This window comes from Castor canadensis, chromosome 10 (genome assembly GCF_047511655.1).
Source record: "Castor canadensis chromosome 10, mCasCan1.hap1v2, whole genome shotgun sequence".
Lineage (NCBI taxonomy): Eukaryota > Metazoa > Chordata > Mammalia > Rodentia > Castoridae > Castor > Castor canadensis.
Genome location: NC_133395.1, coordinates 59,127,979 through 59,148,487, shown reverse-complemented (window position 1 = coordinate 59,148,487; position 20,509 = coordinate 59,127,979). Strand labels below are relative to the sequence as shown.

At 43.6% G+C, this 20,509-nt stretch overlaps 1 protein-coding gene across 1 annotated transcript in view; it reads left to right on the top strand.

Annotated features, from left to right (window-relative positions):
- Window positions 1-20,219, top strand: part of Siah3 (siah E3 ubiquitin protein ligase family member 3) — a 66,838-nt gene extending 46,619 nt beyond the window's left edge. Inside the window, exon 2 of the mRNA XM_074043361.1 lies at window positions 13,238-20,219. Coding sequence (XP_073899462.1) covers window positions 13,238-13,906 — 669 coding nt within the window. The 3' untranslated portion in view covers window positions 13,907-20,219. The remainder of the gene's footprint in view (window positions 1-13,237) is intronic.
- Window positions 20,220-20,509: the final 290 nt, after the last annotated feature.

The following is a 20,509-nucleotide window of genomic DNA, read 5'->3' as shown; positions in this document are numbered from 1 at the left end:
GTGCAATAGGGCCAACCGATGCCTGCACGCACACAGTAGGTTACATTACAGAAGCTAGAAAACCCCGTCTTTTACAATGGACAGTAAGCAGGCATGCCTTTAGCTCTTAGGACAGGCACCATCTCTGTATCCCAGTCTGTAAGTAAACCTATCCTTTGTCCCAGAACAAGACTATCCTTTTAGGTTATTCACTATACAAACATCTTTGAAATGGTGGTCTGGAATAAAGAACTTTAAATGATTTGCTGTGTAGGGGTGAAAGGAAATTTTCCCTCTGCCCTCTGAAGGTTTGCTGGAATAAATTGACAAAGACATATTAAATAGGAGAAAAGTCATACATATTTATCAGCACGTAAAATGGAAAAAAATCACTGCATGAAGAAAAATAACAGTGTGATTACCCATGAGCCCGGCACCATTCAAAAGCTCAGAGACTCACTTTTCCATAGGGGAGGGGGAAAAGGAGAATGTTGATAAGTGAAGGGGTCATAACTTATTTTCAGGGGAACTCAATGGTCTAGGACAAAGTCTGTTAGGCCACAGAAAAGATTGTGTCTTGTAAATGTTCTCTTTGGGATCGGAATGAGAGACTGTGATGTGTGACGAAAGTCTGCCTAGGTGTGTTGGCAGACTTCTGTCTGTATTCTTGCAATGTGAGTTTAGTTCATGGAAATTTAGATTCTAAGGCTTCTCAGCCCATCAGAGCACCAGTCTTCATGGTATCATTTTCTGAGCTCTAACAGCAGCAAGATGTGCATAAATGTCAAAACCAGTGGAGAATTGTCTCCTAACAGGTAAATGGCCAGGAGTGGAATTGCAGGGTCAAAGGTCTGGTGTAAGTAGATATTGATAAAGTGATTGTTTCTATTTATATTTACATCGGCATTGTATGAGAGTTTCAACTGCTCTACATCCTGTCAACACTTGATGCTGTCTATCCATTTAACTTTAGCCGCCTGATATTCTATGTCTCTTTTTTCCTCCCCACAGACTCTTCCACACAGACCTGCTTAGATATTGTTTATGGGCGAAATCAATATGAATATTACTGCTGTTACCTAATTCTTACTGCTCAAGTGTATATTAATAGCCACATGCCAAGTGTAGGTCTGAGGTTCTGCAAACACATTTTCCCAGCAGGGTTTGCTAGTCTTGGGGGAAAGCAGCTACCTGTGCAATGCCATTCAGGCCCTGTCACAAAAAGATGCTCAATGAAAGAAAAAGGGGTCACTGATGAGCAAGGTAGAAAGACCCAATGACCAAAACTTACCTGCAGCATTGCAGGTGATAAATGACATGATGATGACAAGGATGATGATGATGGTGGCAGCAATTGTTTGTCGATTACCACCTAAGTTCTAGGAACTCAGCTAAGGTCTTTACCCTATACATTACAGCCAGCATCCATTGGCCAGTGGCAAGGTAGAAATATACTCAGTGAAAATCTTTTCATCAGTGAAAACCTTGGTCCTGAGTGAGAGATGTCGGGGAGCTTTAAAGGAGATTTGGAATGACATTCATATTTTTATGATTTCATCCAGTTTAGACATGATCCTGGAAATTTTGTAGGGTAAATTTTATTAGCTTATAACTCAATCAGCTATCTTTCAATAGCAACAGCGATAATGATGATAAAAATAATGATATCTCCACTTGCTACTTTCTTGCTCTGGGCTAAGTAGTATTCTACAGTGTTTTTTGTATCTAATTCTCCAACCCAATAAGATATTACAGATACCACTATAAATGAAGAAACAGAAGCATAAAGAGGTTAATTAATGAGTGCAGAATTTACACCCAAGTGGGTCTGATACAAAAACCTATTTCCCATCTATTCTTGGTAAAATGACACATATCCTATCTTAAGGACAGACCTATTTGAAGGCGTCATTTGCTAAAGGTGATTATTTGGTGTTAAGCCTGCATTGGGAGACAGTCATTTGTGTGAAATAGCTGACCTTTTGCTCTGTGTGTATGTGCGTTTCTGGTATCTGGACATGAATATAGAAGAATAACTGTCCTGTGAAAGGTCTATGCATGGGTGCAGACACAGTGTCTCCTGATATTGACCTCATTTCCAGCCTCAGTTATCCAGGCAAGAGGTAAAGGCTGTAGTAAAAACAGAAGAAAAAGTCAGAATTTGGTGCAGAGGACCCAGGCAGGTAGAATAAGGAACCTTGATTTTCTTCAGCCTGCTGTCAGGGCCTAGAAGACTTTGAAGGTATAGATGCAGGTCTGAATGCATCTGTGATGGGAGATTTGGAGACAGCAGGAAGCTAAGATAGACAAACCTAATATTATATTCCAGTAAGCTACACCTGACCACAAGCACTGATCGACTTTAAAACCTGGTTAGAATTGCTTCAGCTTCACTTTCCTCTGAATCCACAAAGCAGCAGTTCTAAGATATATCCAGAAGCACACGCAAGAAAACACTGGTCTCCAGTGCCTCCCTAGGTCCCTATAGACCTGAAGTTTCACAGATACCAGCTGTGAAACAATGCACCAGTCAGAGTTGCGTAGAGCTGGGATTTGGGATTTGCCATCTTCAGTGGAGAGATCCAGGATGAGAATGAAAGGAGTCACATCTCCATTCCAGTGACAGGTATACCTTACTCAGGTCTTTTAAAAAAATTATTGTTGTTCTGAGTAGGGGTACATTGTGGCATTTACAAAAGTTCTTACAATATATCAAATATATCATACTTGAATTCACTCTCTTCACCATTCTCCTTTATCCTCCCCTCCCCCTGGAGAAATAATTTCAACAAGTATCTTTTTTCTGTTTACATTCATATGTACACAGTACTCGCAGGTCTTGTATAATGGAAAAGCTCAAAATACAAAGGAATTTGTCTATTTGTTCAAAAAAAATTATTGAACCCTTTTAGTCGCCAAATAAAGTTTTAGAGACACATCAGTGAAGATAACTAACTTATTTCCAAGAAACTTAACATGGCAGTAAGGAAGATAGACATTTGTCTTTACACAGATATATGACCTATGTACTTTTTATATACTCTAATATACATTACAATTTTATAGTATTAATAAATGCTATGAAGTAAAATAAAGTAGGGTCAGGGGATTGAGGAATTTTTTTCCCAGTAAGTAAAAGAAGGGTCACCCCAGAGTGGAAAGAATTGTAGACCAAAGACATAAGTGGACTGAAGGAGTGACCCAGGTAGCTGGTAGTGTTCCAGACAGAGGGAAAAGGCCCTGTGCCAGGTGTGTGGTCAGCATGTTCGAAAACATTAAGAGGCCAGTGTGCTTAGAGCAGAGGTGAGAGGTGGGTAAGGGAAAAAGGAATATGAGGTCAGAGAGTCACATGGACAGAGCATGTTAGTTCTTGATGACTGTGACAGGGAATTTGGGTTTCATTGATGGAAAACCATTAGAATATTTTGTGAAAAAAAGTCTATATGAGGGCAAGAACAGACACAGAAAGACTCATGTCTTAGTTCTCTAAGGCTACCATAACAAATTATCACAAACGTGGTGGCTGAAAACAAATCAATATTTACTCTTGCACAGTCTGGCATTCCCTGGCTGTGGCCACTTCTCTTCTGTCTCTACCTCTGACTTCACATGGCCTTCTCTGTGTCCATGTCTTCTCTCTGTTTCTTCTAGAATTCTTGTCATTGGATTCAGGGTCCACCTGGATAATCCAGGATGATCTCATATCAAGATTTAATTACATCTTAGTTACATCTGCAAAGAGCACTTCTTCAAATAAGGTCACTTTCACAGGTTCTGAGTATTAATGTTGTGGAAATACTGTCAGACAAGAAACCAAGCGGCACTCAGAGAAGTGGAGAACTCAGATTTTATTTTACACCAGTGGTCCCAGATGAGCTCACACTCAAAATTCTGGGCCCCCAACAATAAATTCATGGGATTCTTAAAGGGCAATGCAGGGCATCAGGTTACAAGGAATGTGTTAGGATTAATAGGTGAGCCAGTGCTGGGTTAGAGACTTGGGATTGTTTAGATAGGAGCAAATGGAGAGGTCTGCTTTGGAAAATTTGTTTATAGAAGGAGACAAAGGAAGGTGGGAATAGGCAGTTATCTCTACACGGGGCCTTTTGTCTTGGCCCTGGGCTCACTTTATGGCTTAACTAGCAGTTTCTCATGTCTTAAGTCCTGCTTGAGACAATCTTCTTGTTCATTAGCCTGAAGGCATATCCTTTAGGGGTCCCCTTCCAACCCACTCTAACCAGAAGGAGGCTATCATAGTAGTCCAGAGAGGCAATGTAGGTGACCTGCACCAGGGTGGTGGTGATTGGATGGTAAAAAGTGCTTAGCTGTGTTGGAGCCATGGGAAAAAGCCATTCATCCTCACACACATTTAATGGACACATACTATTTGTAGGCACAGTGCTGGTCCTGGGGATTTAGAGGAGAAGAAAGAGACAATTGCTCAGCTACCTAGAGCTCAGGTCACTGTCCAGCAAGATGTTGAATAACTTTGCTGCATTTTACAAAAAAACATGTAACAGACAGATCTGACCTCAGCAGAATAAGGAATCCCTGAAGTATGAGCCATGGGTGCTCTGGGGGTAGAGGATGTGGGAGAGTGATGAGATCTGGAAGAGTAAGCTGAATTTGTGACGTTCCTAGTCACAATGACTTTGAAGAATTGAGAAACAAGGATGGCATGTAGCCTTGGGGCAACCTGGCCATCACACAGTCTCAGATCACCCAGGATACACCCCTGCCCACTCATAAGCTTCCAAAGCTTAATTTTGCATATGTTGTAGTTTCTAGCATCCCACCTCCAATTTAAGATTAGGGCAAAAACTCAGCCACAGCAGTATCTGTTAATTGAGCAACGCTTGCCCACAACCCAAGGTTGTCCAGATTAGCTGAAGCTGTCCTCCCAGGGAGCTCAGCACACCTCCTTCCCATGCTCCCATAGTAATCCTACAGATATGTTCCTAGTTAACAGGGCTCCAGGTAATTAAATTTTAACCTTTAAACTGCTCATGCAGGCCAGGTTTCACTTGCCAATTGCATATAAAAGTCAAATGACACAAAATAGTTGCTTTTAAGGAACTGTCTTTCAAATCTGCAAGATTTAGCACGCTCCAAGCCTTGCAAATGAAAAGCAGAGCAAGAGAATAAATGGACAGAGAACAGCATTTTTCTATGTGCTTTGACTGCAGGCCCACCCCTAACACTTGCACGGCTCCAGGCAAAAGTACAAGGGAAGACCCACACGCGTATAGTGAAACACTTTGAAGTAAAAAAAACAAGGTATGAGGCTCTTAAGATAGATTCTATCTTCCTACTTTAATAATTATACCTTCATACTGAGCTGTGCAGACTTGTCTCTCTTTCTTCCAAATTCCATTTCATCCCTAACCATGATAGGTCCCATGGAGGGCCAAGTGGACACTCCACACATCCAAATTTTCTCTCGCTCCCCAAAACAATCACCCATTGGCCACTCCTTGCCTCCTACAGGGTGTTTTCTGGAAGGTGGATCTGCCAAATAGCATGGGCTGCATAGAGCTGACTCAGCCATTGGGAGGGAATTCTAGCATCCCAGCTATCTGGACAAGTATGGAAGGGTGGATTGTGGGGCTCTGGGTAAACATAACCCAGTAACTGCTCATCTCATGGGGACACAGAGCTAGAGAGCACCGACAACCTGCTTGGGTTGAAGTTACCTCCTGGTGCTTGATAACAGCAAGTGGGAAGGAAGTGTGTAGAATCAGGGGTCCTGTTGAGATTGGAGAAAGAGTGAGTCTAGATCCATCCAGGAAGTGGATGAATTTACTAGGTGATTGAGAAGACTGTACTTCCAGTTAAATTGGGAGAAGCAATGTGTGATCAGAAAAAAGGAATGCCTGAGGCTTTGAGTAAACTCTGTATTTAAAAAAAAAAAAAGGAAAAGCAAAAGACGAGGCTCTCTGGCATGAGTAGTCTCTTCTTTAAAGCTTCTACTTCCCATGCTTGGTCAGAATCAAATGTGTCCCATCCCTGCTGATTTCTGGGTGAGGAGCTGCCAGGACACTGTCCTGATGAGCCCCCATATGGACTCACTTGTCCACGTACAGGCCACATATTTCTCCACAACTGAAAGCCAGGGTCAGGGACAGAGCCTCCAACGCATATAGTCCAGAGCAAGGTCTGTTTGTGAATTACCCGTTCGTTCATTCTTTCCATCAACACCTGTTCTGCAAGGTGCTGGATTTGCCCATCATGGGCAGACTAAATACACCCCCTGCCTTCAGTGACTCCAGTTCCACAGAGAGGTCACCATCGTGATTCTCAGTGCAAGCGAGTTGTATGAGATGACCTTGACTGCTTTGCAGGTCAGGAAGTGGGGTGACACACCCATTTATAGCAACTGGTTGTCTCAAACATATTGGGATGATGACCAACACACTGAATATATGATATAAAGGGCAGAACCCATGTTGTCCTCATAGAGGGAACCATTACCAGTGCATAAATCCGTGCTACATACGTACGTCAAGCCTCAATTGCGGTTTGGTACTATACTAGCCTAAACAAGGAGTCCATGTCCTGATGACGTTCATCCAGCAGCAAAATATTCACAGATAAATCAAATACCCCTAGTCAGCCAAGGGATCTAGGAACTAAAGAAGGACCCAGGATCTCAGGCCTGGGGGCTCACAGGTACATGCTTTGTATTCACAGTGTCTGCCACATTTTCTTTCCTGTCCCCTCACATAGCCAGGGACTGCATCTGTAAGAGGACCAGCTTAAGCTCTTGACACCATAGACCAGTGTCTGTGCGGACATTTCTGTGGGTCTCTTTCATTATTCTTCACCCATAGGTCTTGGTTTGAAACAGATCTGTCCACCCATGGTATTTTCCTCTTTTCCAACTAATGCCCCATTGCTCTCTTACCCAATGGATCAATGGCATAGAGAGCTTGAGGCTCCAGGCCCCTTTGTGTACCTAACATCTCCATGCTCAATTTGCATAATTCTATCACCAGGAAAGAAACTTTTCATGCAACGATATTTCAGAGGTGAGATTCCCATACTTAGTAGATGCTATCCAGCTATCAGAAGTCCTGACCTAGAGGCTGGAAAATAAGCTTTCAGAATGCATGCATGAAATAAGGAATCTCCAGAACTATTTTAACCAATACTCACTCATCAATGAGAATCTGTTCCTAGTATCTATTATGCTGATTGACAAACCACTGACTACTCAATGAAGGCCTATGCAGAAGCGTTAATTAGCAGCATCTGGTGTGAATAGGGATATGAATTGAGGCAATTTTACTCATTATCTCTGGGGTATGATCTTTTCCAATAAAATGTGAGGAGATTACCACGAAGTGTGAATTCCTGACACAGAAATTGGCCATCCCAGGAATGTGCTTCAGACACATACATTTATGTCACCTTCTTTATGACAAAGTATTTGAAAGAAAATTGCAGATGTGACCATGATGTCCACATGATCGTGTCCTCCACCCACACACCAAATATCACTAAGAACTGAAGCTGATGTGGGTGGAAGGGAGCTTGAGCTGCATTAAGATTTAATGTTGCTTTCCATCTCTGCCTCACTTATTTTTTAACGGTTTTAAAATAAAACATTCCAGTGTCCTCCTGGGTTTGGTGTGCATGTATATAGTCACCCTTGATTTTGAGGAAGAGAGATAGAGAGGCAGAAAAACTGAATGGGCAACATTCAGCCTTCACCTTTGACCTTCCCAGAAACTGAAAATTTTTAAACACTGCAGAATATGGGAACTGGGACAGTCACAAATACTCTTTTTGTGGCAGACTTGACTTTCAGCTGGGTTCAGGCCTTGACGTTAGCCCGATACTCTTAATACCTGCTCTGAAATGTTACCCTCACTTTCAACTTGCTCTTCCTTCCTTCCTTTATGCTGCATTGATATGGTTGCTTCCCTTTTCCCCTTCTCTCGGGCCTAAAAATCTCAGTTAATTAACACAAATAAGAGCAGGAGAAACTCAAAGCGAAAGTCTGTCATTTAAAACTAGGTGCAGAATCCTCTTCCTGCTGAGATTCACTCTCATGACACTGTTCCTGGAAGGAAGTGGAAGGGAAAAGCAGTCCTTTTGGTGAGCTTGCTGAGCATGGGTAGTGAAAGCTAGAGAAAGGTCTCATGATAATTTCAGGAATAAATTCCCCTACTAAAGCCAGGATTCAGAGGGACAGCCATTACCAACCAAGGGAGTGTGGCTGATCAAATTAAGGAATGCGTTTTTAAATTCAATTACACCCTCAGTGGAAATGGCCTCACTAATGCCTGGGAAAGAATTATACCAAGTCTATAAAGCCTAACATTTCTAAACCCAATTTTGTGCATTATTCTAAAGGTTAATTCAAAGTCTCTCTTCCAAATGGGAAGTTAAATACAGCCAATGGAAGGAAGGAATCCGCTGGCTGACTGAGAGGTTTATCAGTCTGTAAGAGTTCATTAGTTTTAATTAGTGTAATCACTAATGTTGCATTCACAGTTTAGTGAAGGAAAGTAATTACTCACACATCCACTGTATTAGATGGGAAGATTAGAATTCATTTTCCAGAAACGATTAGCATTTTACCAATTAAAAGGATCCCTTCTCTCTGTCAGCAGCTCTGTGACCTCCCTCATCCAAGGATCATTTAAATGAAACATATTTTGCATCTGAAGATGGAGCAGCAAGAAATGAAGAATTAATTCTTTTTACTTCTCAGAGCACAGCAAGTGCACAGGTCTCCATGAGTTCATAATGCCCCACTCGATCTGCATAGTCATTCACTTTAGTCTCTTTGGATTATCCTCCTGACTGCTTTGACTGCAGCAATTAAAAAACAGCCAAAAAAAGACTAGTGTAAGATGAAGCCAAAAGGAAGCAATAGTAGAGTCTAGGTGGAAAAAACACTGCTCGAGTCCAGTGGTTGGATAGGGTGGGGACCAGTTTCTTTCCATGTTCTGAGTGCTAACTTGGAGCAGGCTCGGCAGGAGGGCTTGGGAGCATGTACCGCCCACTGGGGTGCCATAAAATATGCAGCTGAGTCTCCTGGGCCTTGCTGCGGTTTCCCACAGTGCACTGGGGCCATCTCAGTCTCAGTGTGGCTTACAAGGCCTTGTGGTATTGCCCCACTGCTCTCCATCTCCACCAGATTCTTATCTACCAGCCTCTTGGTAACTTCTTGCCACTTCTTACGCATCCTATGTTCTTTCGTACCTGGCTCCTTTGAACCTGCTGTTCTCCCCCATTGAAACCACTTTTGTTAGAGAATTCACCCCTCACACCTCACTCATTGTAAATGTGAACAGCTTCTCCCAATTTGTGCTATCCATGCTCCTAGGCATATAGCCTCCTCTTAATATCCATGGACCCCTGTGGATGCTAAAATTCTTGAATGCTCAAGTCACTTATACAGAAAGCCTAGCATTTGGATATAAACCATGAATATACTCCTGAATACTTCGAATACTCTGTACATTGTTTATAATAGCTAATACAATGTAAATACTATATAATTAGTTGTTAGACTGTATTGTTTAGGGTATAATAACAACAAAAAATCTGTACATGTCCAGTACAGATACAATCTTTTTGAAAATTTTTTATTCATGGTTGGTTGAAATTATGGATGCAGAACCCACAGATACTAAGTGGCTACTGTGCTGTGTTCTTTGCATTGTTTTGTAATACTCATAATCCTGGGAGTAATAAGAAAGGACCAAGGATCCTATTCTGGATTCTTAGCTCCTTGCTATGTTAGGTGAAGGACTTGAGTTGTAGACATATATCTCTCTCTCTTTCCCCACCTTAAGCCCCATCAAGGCTCAGTCTATCAGGTGCAGCCTGTTCAGGCCAGCGACATCACATAAAAGGGAACTGAGACAGGCACACAGGTGGACATCCCCTCTTCACCTGTTTTCCTTGCCCAGTACTATTTTCAAAGAAGCTGAGCAGACCTTTGTCGAGTACCTGTCCTGGCTCCCTTTGCTGTTAGGTTTTTGTTGGACTATCCAATGGAAGACACTGGTAAGAGACGGGAGGGAGGAAGAAGGGAGGTCAAGGTGTTTCTTCCCGGATCCTTCGTTACTGCAACTTCACATCTTGACATTAACAGCACAGATCAGAATGGAGAAGATGGAAATACACCAGGGAAGAGCACGTGGAGCATAACTAACCCAGAGGCTTCTGAGATGAGAATTTCAGCACCTTCTATTGTCATGGGTCAGCATTGGGACAGGAGACCCAGGGGAAGGGCAAGATGGGATTCTCCAGACTTTTATGTGGCCTATATTCAGCCACATTGCTGCCAGTGTGTGAAAGTCTGAAAGTCAGTTGATCAACAGAGAGAAAGAGAGAGAGAGTACAGACAAAGGTGAAAGATCACCAAAGTGTCCACCCCAATCCTCATCGCAATAGAAAGGCTATCTTGTATAACACTAGACATAATTTTTAATGCCATTTTACAGGTATTACTTCATGTAATCCCTTAACAATGCCTTGAGGTAACTATTTTGCCAGTAAGAAAACTAATTTAATCAAAAATCCAGCCTGTGATCTTCCCAATCTATGACCTTTAAATGATCTAGGCCTTGGACAAGTGTCTCGATCTCTTCATGATCCAATTTCTTCTTCTGTAATACATAGTATGCTCCTTTCATTGTTGTTGAAAAGATCACATGTGAAAGGGGACTTCCCAGAGACTGAAAGGGACAGTGTTTGAGATTTTCCATGAGAGCCCAAGACTAGATCTTCCTAAACACAGCAGAAGAGGTGGACCTCCTGCCAGGTCTGCAGACTGCTGGAAGGGGCTCTTGATCTGGCTGATGCAGGGTATGAGACCTGACCTTAATGATCCCAGGAGACTGAAGGACCCTGCCACACACACACACACACACACACACACACACACACACACACACACATACACTCTCCCTCTCTCTCTCTCTCTCTCTCTCTCTCTCACTGTCTAAATCACATACACCATCTGCAAGCAGGTGGGAGCTAAGCAAGATTTAATTTTATTTGAAAAAATAAGGAAATGGTTCTCTACTACGAAAAAATTAGTGAAATCATTATTTAAAAATACCTTCTTTCCAAAGTGCCTAACAATTAGTTGATGCTGCGTGTTAGTTTATTTCCTTCCCTAGATCTAACACTAAAGGGTAAGTCAGACTCGTCACTAGCACAAATCTGGAGCCTATACTACTGTTTCTGAAGACACACTGTCTGCCTTGGAGCAAGAGAGTTTTATAGGTGACAGTAGGCTATCAGTAGCTCTCACCCAAGGACAAGGCAGGAGCTACTGGACGGGCCGCCTTTAGCTCAGGCTGCCAGCTAGAGAACACAGACACTGGCAGCCAGAGCTGAGAACCTAAGAGCAGCACTCATCTGGGGCCCATCTGCTTCCATGTCACTTCCACCACCAGGTGACCATCTCAGTGCATTGTGTGTATGTGTGTGGATATATATGTGCATGGTGTCATGAGTATGTACTGCGTATGTGCATCATGTACGTGTGCCTGAATAGACAGGTGCAGGTGTGTGTGTGCACAAGTGTGCCTGTGTGTGTGTGACTGCCTGCCTGCCCTAAAGAAAGGGAAGCTAGCCAGGCCTTTGCCATTAGCCACAGTGAGCTGGGACAGAGAAGCTCTGACATCCACAATGTGAAGTGTGGAAAAGAAACTTTCACACCTTGCTCTGTGCTTTGGGAATGGACTGAGCAAGGTCAGGGGGGCAGGTGGCCAAATGCACTTTAAGTCCAGGAAGCGTTTGGAGAGGTAGGGTAGGAGGGACATTCTCTACCTGAGGGTAGCCTAGGAAACCACTGCCAGGTGAGGACCTGGCACCCACAGTGCACTACAGAGCACCGCCCCTTTCTGTGTGACCAGATCCTTCAGGCTAATTATAGATAAGGACTTGGGGATGGAGGAGGAAGAGAACTGAGGACAACACAACTAGGGGCCTGTGGGGAGAGTTAGCAGTGCTTGAGATCAGAGTCTGGAGATGTGTAAATGAATCCCAGTCTTTCACTTGCTAGTTTTATATCCACAGGCACATTACTCCCGAAACCACTTTTCCAATTGAAAAACATGAATCATAGTCCTCGTGTCATGAGCAGGACCCTTGTCAAAACTCTAATTAATTATAAGAGGATTGATGTCTGTACCACCCACATTAAGTGACACAGTGTCTATTTTGCTCCTGGCTCTATTCCTAATGCCTGCAGGGCCTGGTCTTAGCAAGCTCTCAATAAATGTTTACAGGTACTTGATCAGAAGGTACTATCACAGATCCTGGCATTGTTGAGGGCACTTGTGGGCACACTGCAGAGGACAAAAGGTCAGGAGATTGTCACAGTGAGGGCTGCCTGGAGGCAAACCTCTGGGAAGTTTCTCCAGCGCAGAGAGCCAGGAAGAGGGTAGAAATGTGAGTGCTGGGTCAGTCTCTGGAGTCACAGGGGCCTCCTTCCCTGGGAATTGTGGGCCAGCTGCACACAGTCACCTCTATGTCTATGTGTTGCCTCAGGACCTGGGAGAAGGGTGACCAAAACAGCATGACTCCTGGTAGCACTGGAAGGACCACTCAAATTTTGTTCTAAAAATAATCACAGTGATAAAATAGGGGGAAAAAAATCCACTAACAGCCATTGTCTGCACAAGAATATCAACAGGATCAAGGAAAAGCAGAGGATTTTTTGTTGTTCCTTATAATTGATGCCATCAGGCTACATGTTATTGAGGGGAAATTGCCTTGTGTGGGTATCTTATTAAAGAATCAGAAAGACATTTGCATTTTCTTGAGTTTTGGGGGGGAATCTTACCCCTGTCCTTCTCCAGGTGCCCACAATGTCCCTTTTTTTTCTTTTTGGTGGGGTACTAGGGTTTGAGCTCAGGGCTTCATGCTTGGTAATCAGGTGCTCTACCACTTGAGCCATGACTCCAGCCCTTTTTGCTCTCGTTATTTTAGAAATAAGGTGTTACTTGTTGCCCAGGCCGACTTGGACCACAATCTTCTTATTTTACACTTCCTGCCATAGCTGAGATGACAGGCATGCACCATCACACCTAGTGTTTTTCCATTGAGATGAGGGAGGAGGGATCTTACAAAACTTTTTTTTTTTTTGGCTCCTCATTCTTCTAAGAACTGAAACTTCTTCTGCTTGCATTGGACAGTCTGTTTTTAACACTTGACTCACTGGGGAACACAAACAGAGAGACAGATAAGCCTCACACCTCACTAACACTCTTCTCTTTCCTTCCAGTATGTGTCCAGTAGACGTGCCATCACTCAGGGCACCACAGAGCAAGGCAGCTTCCACCAGCACCACCTCCCCCATAACCACTGCCACCACCGCCACCACTGCCACCTGCACCCCCACGCCCGCCTCCACCACCTCCACCACCAGGAGGCAGAGCTGCACACCACCCAGGTGACACCCTGCATTTGCCCCCTGTTCTCCTGCCAGTGGGAAGGCCACCTGGAGGTGGTGGTGCCCCACCTGCGGCAGACCCACAGGGTTGACATCCTGCAGGGAGCAGAGATTGTCTTCCTGGCCACAGACATGCATCTCCCCGCACCGGCTGACTGGATCATCATGCACTCCTGCCTTGGCCACCACTTCCTGCTGGTGCTCAGGAAACAAGAGAGGCACGAAGGGCACCCCCAGTTCTTTGCCACCATGATGCTGATCGGGACTCCCACCCAGGCTGACTGCTTCACCTATCGCCTGGAGCTCAACAGAAACCACCGGCGTCTCAAATGGGAGGCCACCCCTCGGTCTGTCCTGGAGTGCGTGGACTCAGTCATCACTGATGGGGACTGCCTCGTCCTCAACACTTCACTGGCCCAGCTCTTCTCTGACAACGGTAGCCTGGCCATCGGAATTGCCATCACTGCAACAGAGATCCCCTCCACAGAAGCCGAGATGTGAGGCCAGGAACCACTGGACGCTCACACACAGCCACAGGGAAATTCTGCCTGTGTGCCATGGACCTCCAGATGTCAGGACACCAGACTCCTTTTTATTCTTCTCCTTCCTTCCTTCCTTTCTTCTTTCTTTTCTTTTTTGTCTCAGGTACTTTGTGGTATTTAGAATTTGTCTGCAGTGGGTATTCTATTATGTAAACATCCTGTGATTCCAGATCTCTGTGACATCTGTCCCGTTTTGTTGGTATAGTTTTATAGAACCTTTGTATATTCTATCAGAATACTTCTTTCCTGCTACCCCCAATTCCTTTCTCCACAGCTTCCAAAAGGAACAAAAGTGCCAGGACCATGAAGTAGCCTGTTGGCATAGAAAGGAGGCTTAGTGCCCAAATAGTTTCTTCCTTCTGTTTGCAGTCTGTTTCAGAGAGCTCAGACTGCCAGGTGTAAAGGCAGCAGGGCGGGGAGGGGACCTAGCAAAAGATCTCTGTTTCAGGCCAGCCAGATGGGATTGACATTCCTGAGCTTTAGGGTCAAAGTTCAGCTACACAGACATGAGGGGGCAGTGTCTCTCCATAGTCTTCTTAGGGGGCTGGAGGCGGCCTCATGCGATGATGAGTTCCCTGGGTTGATCAGGGCTGGTGACACTGGTCTGATGCTGGGCTCTCTTGTCAGGCTCCCATGACCTTGTTTTCAGGCCATTCCATTTTGCTCTGGAATGAAAGTTCTGAAGTTCTCGATGCTTTTTTGAAAACACTTTTGCCCTCTTTTTTTGAACAAGTAAGATGGGCAAGATGCAGGAGAAGAGAAGCAGTAGAAAAAAAGAAAGCATAAATTTAATCTCCCAGTTTACTCCCTTTTCAGAGAGTTTTATTATCAAATTAGAAAATCCATCAATCCTCGCATTAGAGTAAAGCCCTTTCTGTATCAGGCAAAGAACCCACTTTGTTCTCGACACTTTCTAAGGACAACCGCAGCACAGCACCAAACACCAGGAACCCAGAGAGAAGCAACAAGGATCTTGAACCCAGATAAATGGTCACTCTGAGACTCCTCTTTCCTTTCCTTACTTTCAAAAATGCCCTGTGGCCTCATTCAACACATAAATATTATCGTTGCTCACGTGTGTGCTCAGCACAGCATGAAGGAGAAAGCAACAGAAATCCGTCTTGCCTCTACCTAGGCCGCTTTCTCTTATTTGGTTGTCAGAACAAAGCATCCGCCTCTTCTTATGAAAGTTCCTCATGAGTTTGAAGAAAGTAAGCATATATTCAGCTTCGTCTTTTTGCTCCAAGTTGGGCACCTTTAAGCCTTCACAGCTGGACCTTTCTTCCTCCTTCGGTGCGTCTGTCCATCCCTCTCAGCTGCTCTCAAGATGCTGGGGAAGCATTACATCCAAACCCCATGCATGCAGCACCCTCGAGGGCCATGCAGGCCTTCAGCCAACCCGTTCTCTCACCTCAGCCACCCTGGCTGGATCCTGGCAGGCCTTCAAGTGAGTACTTAGCTTCAGGTAGATTGCCCTGACTGGCCATCAGCCATCTTTTCTCCACCAAAAATAAATCATCCTGAAACACAACACCCTTTCCCCAATAACTGGGTAATTCTCCAGCCACTTTTGCTGCCGGCCTGTACCCCAAGCACCAGAAGGGAGGTGCTGGTCAATAGATTTGACAACACAGTCCCCTTGAGTTGCCCAGTAATTGCTGGGACTTCATTCTTTCAGAGCCCTGAGGGAAACAACAACTTTGCTTGTATAGATTGAGGTAAAACTCAGGCTCTGTGATCCCAAGGAAGGAGTTGGTAACTTTGTTCTCATGGTTCTCAGACATGAGCCCCAGTGCACTGGTCACCTACCTCCAACAACAAGGCTAGCCAGGAACCACCTGAAGTGCTGGTTGATTAGTGCTAGAAAAGACCCACTTGCATGGCTTCAGACTGTCCTGCCTATTAGTGTGATAGATAACTCTAGAAGCCCAGTTCCTCCCCTGGCTTTTGATACTCAGCCATTTTGAAAAACATTTGTGTAGCATTCCAGGTGCCCCAGATAAACAAACACACAAAACTTCAAGAAGAATACACTTAACACTCACAGGGCATAAAGACTCCTGCACATGTCACCTTTGCCTTCTTGTTGTGCCAAGTTACCTGAGCCAAACTGGGAACTCCTTCAGCTATTGTTGCTACACACAGACTATATTATGAATAAGTGATACCAGACAGAACTTGCGGTAGGTTCCTAGAAACCTTTAGAATAAAGGGTAGGAAATGGGTTATTTTCTTCTATCTATGGTGCTCCCAAGAAGGCCTTTCTCTCCATATCTCCATCTGAAGAATTAAAGAAAAGGGTATAAACTAACAACAATGAAGCAGGAACAGAAAATGGTAACAAGAAATGTGTGTTTGAGTTTTATAGTTCCCAAAAGGCTCTCAACTGAGTCTCAAGTTAATTCTTATCAGAATCCTCAATGTACTAGGAAAGAAGAAAGAAAGGTTCACAGACATGATGTGAACTTCTCAAGGTCACACATTAAGTGATTGGACCATAAGTAAAACCCAGCTAAACCAACTGCAAACTTGCTGTTCTCAAATTAGGGAGACTGACCTCAAATATTCAGGAGTGGTCCCATCTTAGCAGTGGACTGTGTGCCTCAGAATCAACTGGGTCTTTGTCCTGGAATAGGTGGGAAAACCAGAAGAGACACTGGAATGGATTTGCTTTTAGAGGCATCTGGTCAATCTGGAGGCAGGCAGCCCTGGGGAAGTGGTAGGGGAGAAGCATGTAGAGGCCTCAGTGGCCCTATGCCCATTCTGTCTCCCTAAAAATGAGAAGACACTGCCAGTCTTCTCATTGTTAGATTCCCAAGCACAGAGCCCTGAGATCTGATGGTCTCATTTATACCAAGGTGCTAGACTTAATGACACCCTCTAAAGGGTATTCACATTCACATTTAAAAAGAGAGCCTAAATTAACCATCGTGTTGGTCAAAAAAGGCCTAGAGAAACAGCAGTACTCAACAGTAAGGTACCCACATTTGACTCGGTATCTGTGAGCACAGCTTTCTCAGGAGGTGTGCAGGGAAGAGCAGGCCTCTTCTTTAGGCTGATCCTTTGTGAATGGTTGATGAATGGAGGTCAGGCCACACAATAAAGATTGCCTTTAACAACCAGTGTCCACATGAATCTGTACCTGGGATAGATTCCATCATTACCTGCAGCTACTGAGGACATTAAAAATGAGGCTGGTAGAGTGGCTCAAGTAGTGAGCACCTGCCTAGCAAGCATGAGGCCCTGAGTTCAAATCCCAGTTCAACTAAAAAAAAGAAATGGATGCTGAGAGTAATCACAATGAAACTCATGGCTATAAATGACTGAGGGTTTATTATATGAGCCAGTGGTTAAGTACTTTGACTACAGCATTTCACAGACTCCCCATGACAATCTTAGGAAGGTAATAATAATTATTATATCCATGTTACTGGTGGGAAACAAGCTAAGAGAGGTTAGGTGACTTTGTTAAAATTACCCAGATAGCAAATAGTAGCTGGCTCCACAGTCCAGGCTTCTGCAAATATCAACTATGTCCTTTCTATGAACTCAGGAACCAGAGGCTAAGAAGGACCCAGTCATAAAATCTGAATGGCAGGCTGGAGATGTGGCTCAAGTGGTAGAGCACCTGCCTAACAAGCACAAAATCCTGAGTTCAAACCTCAGTAGCAGAAAAAATATTTTTGATTGGCACAGAAGCCTTTTAATATTTACTAAATGTTCCCTTTTATTTCTCCTCTGTCTATATTTTTTTTTTCTAGGCCAAGACCCAGTGGTATACTACAGCTGGCTTGTATTCTGGTTCTTAAATTTTTAGGAATTTTGCAAGTTGATTATTAAGTGCAGTCATTATTAACTATTAAATTATATAAATTTACAATTAAACAAATTACATTAATGCAAAGATAAGAAATACTCAAAATTCATCACTTCCTAATTGTTTCAACACTTTAAAAAAATTTAATAGTACTGAGGTTTGAACTCAGGTCATTGCAGTTGCTAGGCAGCGCTCTACCACTTAAGCCACTTCCCCAGCCTTTTATGCTTTAGTTTTGTTTCAGAGAGTGTCTCAGACTGAGATACTCCTACCTATGCCTACCCGGTAGCTGGGATTACAGGTATAAGCCATTCTATTTGGGCTTCACCACTCTTCTTACTTTCTGCACTTCTGCGGTTATTTGCATTTATCAGATCTGTAAGGTGAATATGCTATACAATGCTGTGTTACAGCTCATCTTCCAACTCCACACTTATTGGTGACTTCATGGTGATAGCTTGAAATATAGCTATGGTAGAAGAATTTAAACCATGGTAATTGGCAAATGTTATAAATTGGGGCTTCCCTGGATCCCAGCCGGTTTGTAAACATTTACTAGCATACCACTGTGTAGATGTTGTCTAGGCAGTTGCTGGTACACATGGTAGTGTAGGGCGAGGAGACATTTGAAGAAGAAGCAAGACTTTGGTGACCGTATTAACTGGAGCACAGATGACAGTCAAACAGCAAATTTTAGGAAAACACCAATTGACCTGGAGAAGAGACTCCAAGACTTCTAGGCAGCTTCAAGAGCATTCCCCGCCAAGGTGCACCTCCACCCTACGCAGATCCCTCCCAATTGCTGTTAGTGTGCAAAGGCCTATTTGATGGTTTTCATGAAGAATCGTGAGCCACAAGACCAGCCTATTGGCAATCCCAACCCAAAAATCTCTATGAAATTGGCATCTCCTCTCATTTGTTCTTTTGGTTCCTCTCCTCCTTTCTTCTTTACAAGTAGGGCAAAACGTGATCTAAAAAAATGTTTTATTATGAATTAGTGATCATAAATATCCAACATTTGAGTACACAATAAGCAGTGGTTTCAAGCACCACATAAAATATGTTAGCACAGAAGTGCATCCCTGATTGAGCATGAAACTGAAATACAGAAAAGATAATGGGTGAAAGGATGTCACATGAAGAACACAGCCCAGCACCTTCCTTTACTGCTTTGGCTACTCCACATCATTGCAACCCACCAAGGACTCTGTCAGGACATGGTTCCCACCAGGACAAAACTCACAGCACATTGCAGGCTAAGTGCCTGGTTGCAGGCAGAACCTCCAGGGTCAATGGAGACTCAGTGACTCTGACCCCAGTGGTTTCCATGTGTGGGATGGCAGAAGTGAGGCTTGCTGAGGCTTCTACTTGGGTCTAGTTTTTCTGATAGAAGGGGAGAGGGTCATAGTGTGGACATCAAAAAATTAGGCTTTGATTAAAGTCCAGCCTAAATGACTTTAGGTGTGTCCTAAAGGAGACACCTAGTCAGATTGCCAAATGTCAGACTATTCTGAAGATTTCCTTCAGGAGTTGGTGAGCCTCCATTGTGTTAACCTGGAGAATGGCCACTGAAAAATTTCAAGACCTAGGCTATTGTAGATAAGCATTCATTTCCTCCAATACACGATTATCATCTGAATTAACTAATTGGGTTAGAATTTTGTCTTTTCCAATATTGTAGCAAATATTTCACTTTGAATATACTGTCAGCATTCCCTAACCTTTTTAATCCTTATTTTAGGGTCTGGAGGTGAGAAAGAGAAAGGAAACCAAGAGGCATTTTACTTACCCTGAATTGATGTATATAAAATTTTCTAGGCTTTCTTATTATGTTAAAAACAAAAAGACACAGCAAACTTAGAATGCTACTTTATCTCTACCCTATCTCCTATGGAAAAATGTCATTAAATTGTATTCGATATCATTTCCTTGAGCCCTTTGGAGTTGTTCTGTTTTGTTTTGTTTTGGTGGTGGTGGTAGCACACTATACAATATGAGGGAATGGCAGAGAAATGCTACAAGGGAAAGTGGAATTATCAGAAATCCACCAGCTGCCACATGTGACTTATGTTTCATTATCTTCCTCCCCTTTTCATTTTTACTTCCATTTTAAAGTCATAACTGGATGTGAGGAAGAAAGTGCTACCAGAGTTGAATAGCAGCTGTGTCAGAACCCAATGACACTTCCTTAAGAAAAGAGACTATTGCCTTTCTCTGCCTTGTAAAGAAAGAACCTGGCTTCCCCCCCACCTCCCCTTCCCTGACCTCCCAGAGCCCCTTATGTTAGCTGTCCCCTGCCTTGTCCGCCTGACAACACTGTCCCTGAAATTTACTTCTGGGCCTATCAGATCAGTTGTCAAAGAAGCCTTCATGGTTTAATTCTTTAATTTCAGGCCACTGTTAGTTACTCGCAAGATCAGAATTGAGCAAGGGTTCTAATCCTATTGCCTGTCAATTCATTTTAACCTCAATCTTCTTCCCTACCTCCTTATTCCCAGAACCTATTTCCTGCTCTCACAAAGGCTTAGAGAAAGTGCCTTGAATTGATCTGAGTGATCAAAACTGACCTGGATGGCCAGCATGAATATTCATGAGCTGAGACCACTTTTCAGACCATGTCCTATCTGGGGACCATTCTGCACCACACAGTGGCCCAAGTTATTTGCCCTTTCTCTCAAAATACCCTCGGAGACTTGTAATATGAAACTTAGGGCGGGAGAGAGGCTCCCCTAAGAAAGCCCCCTG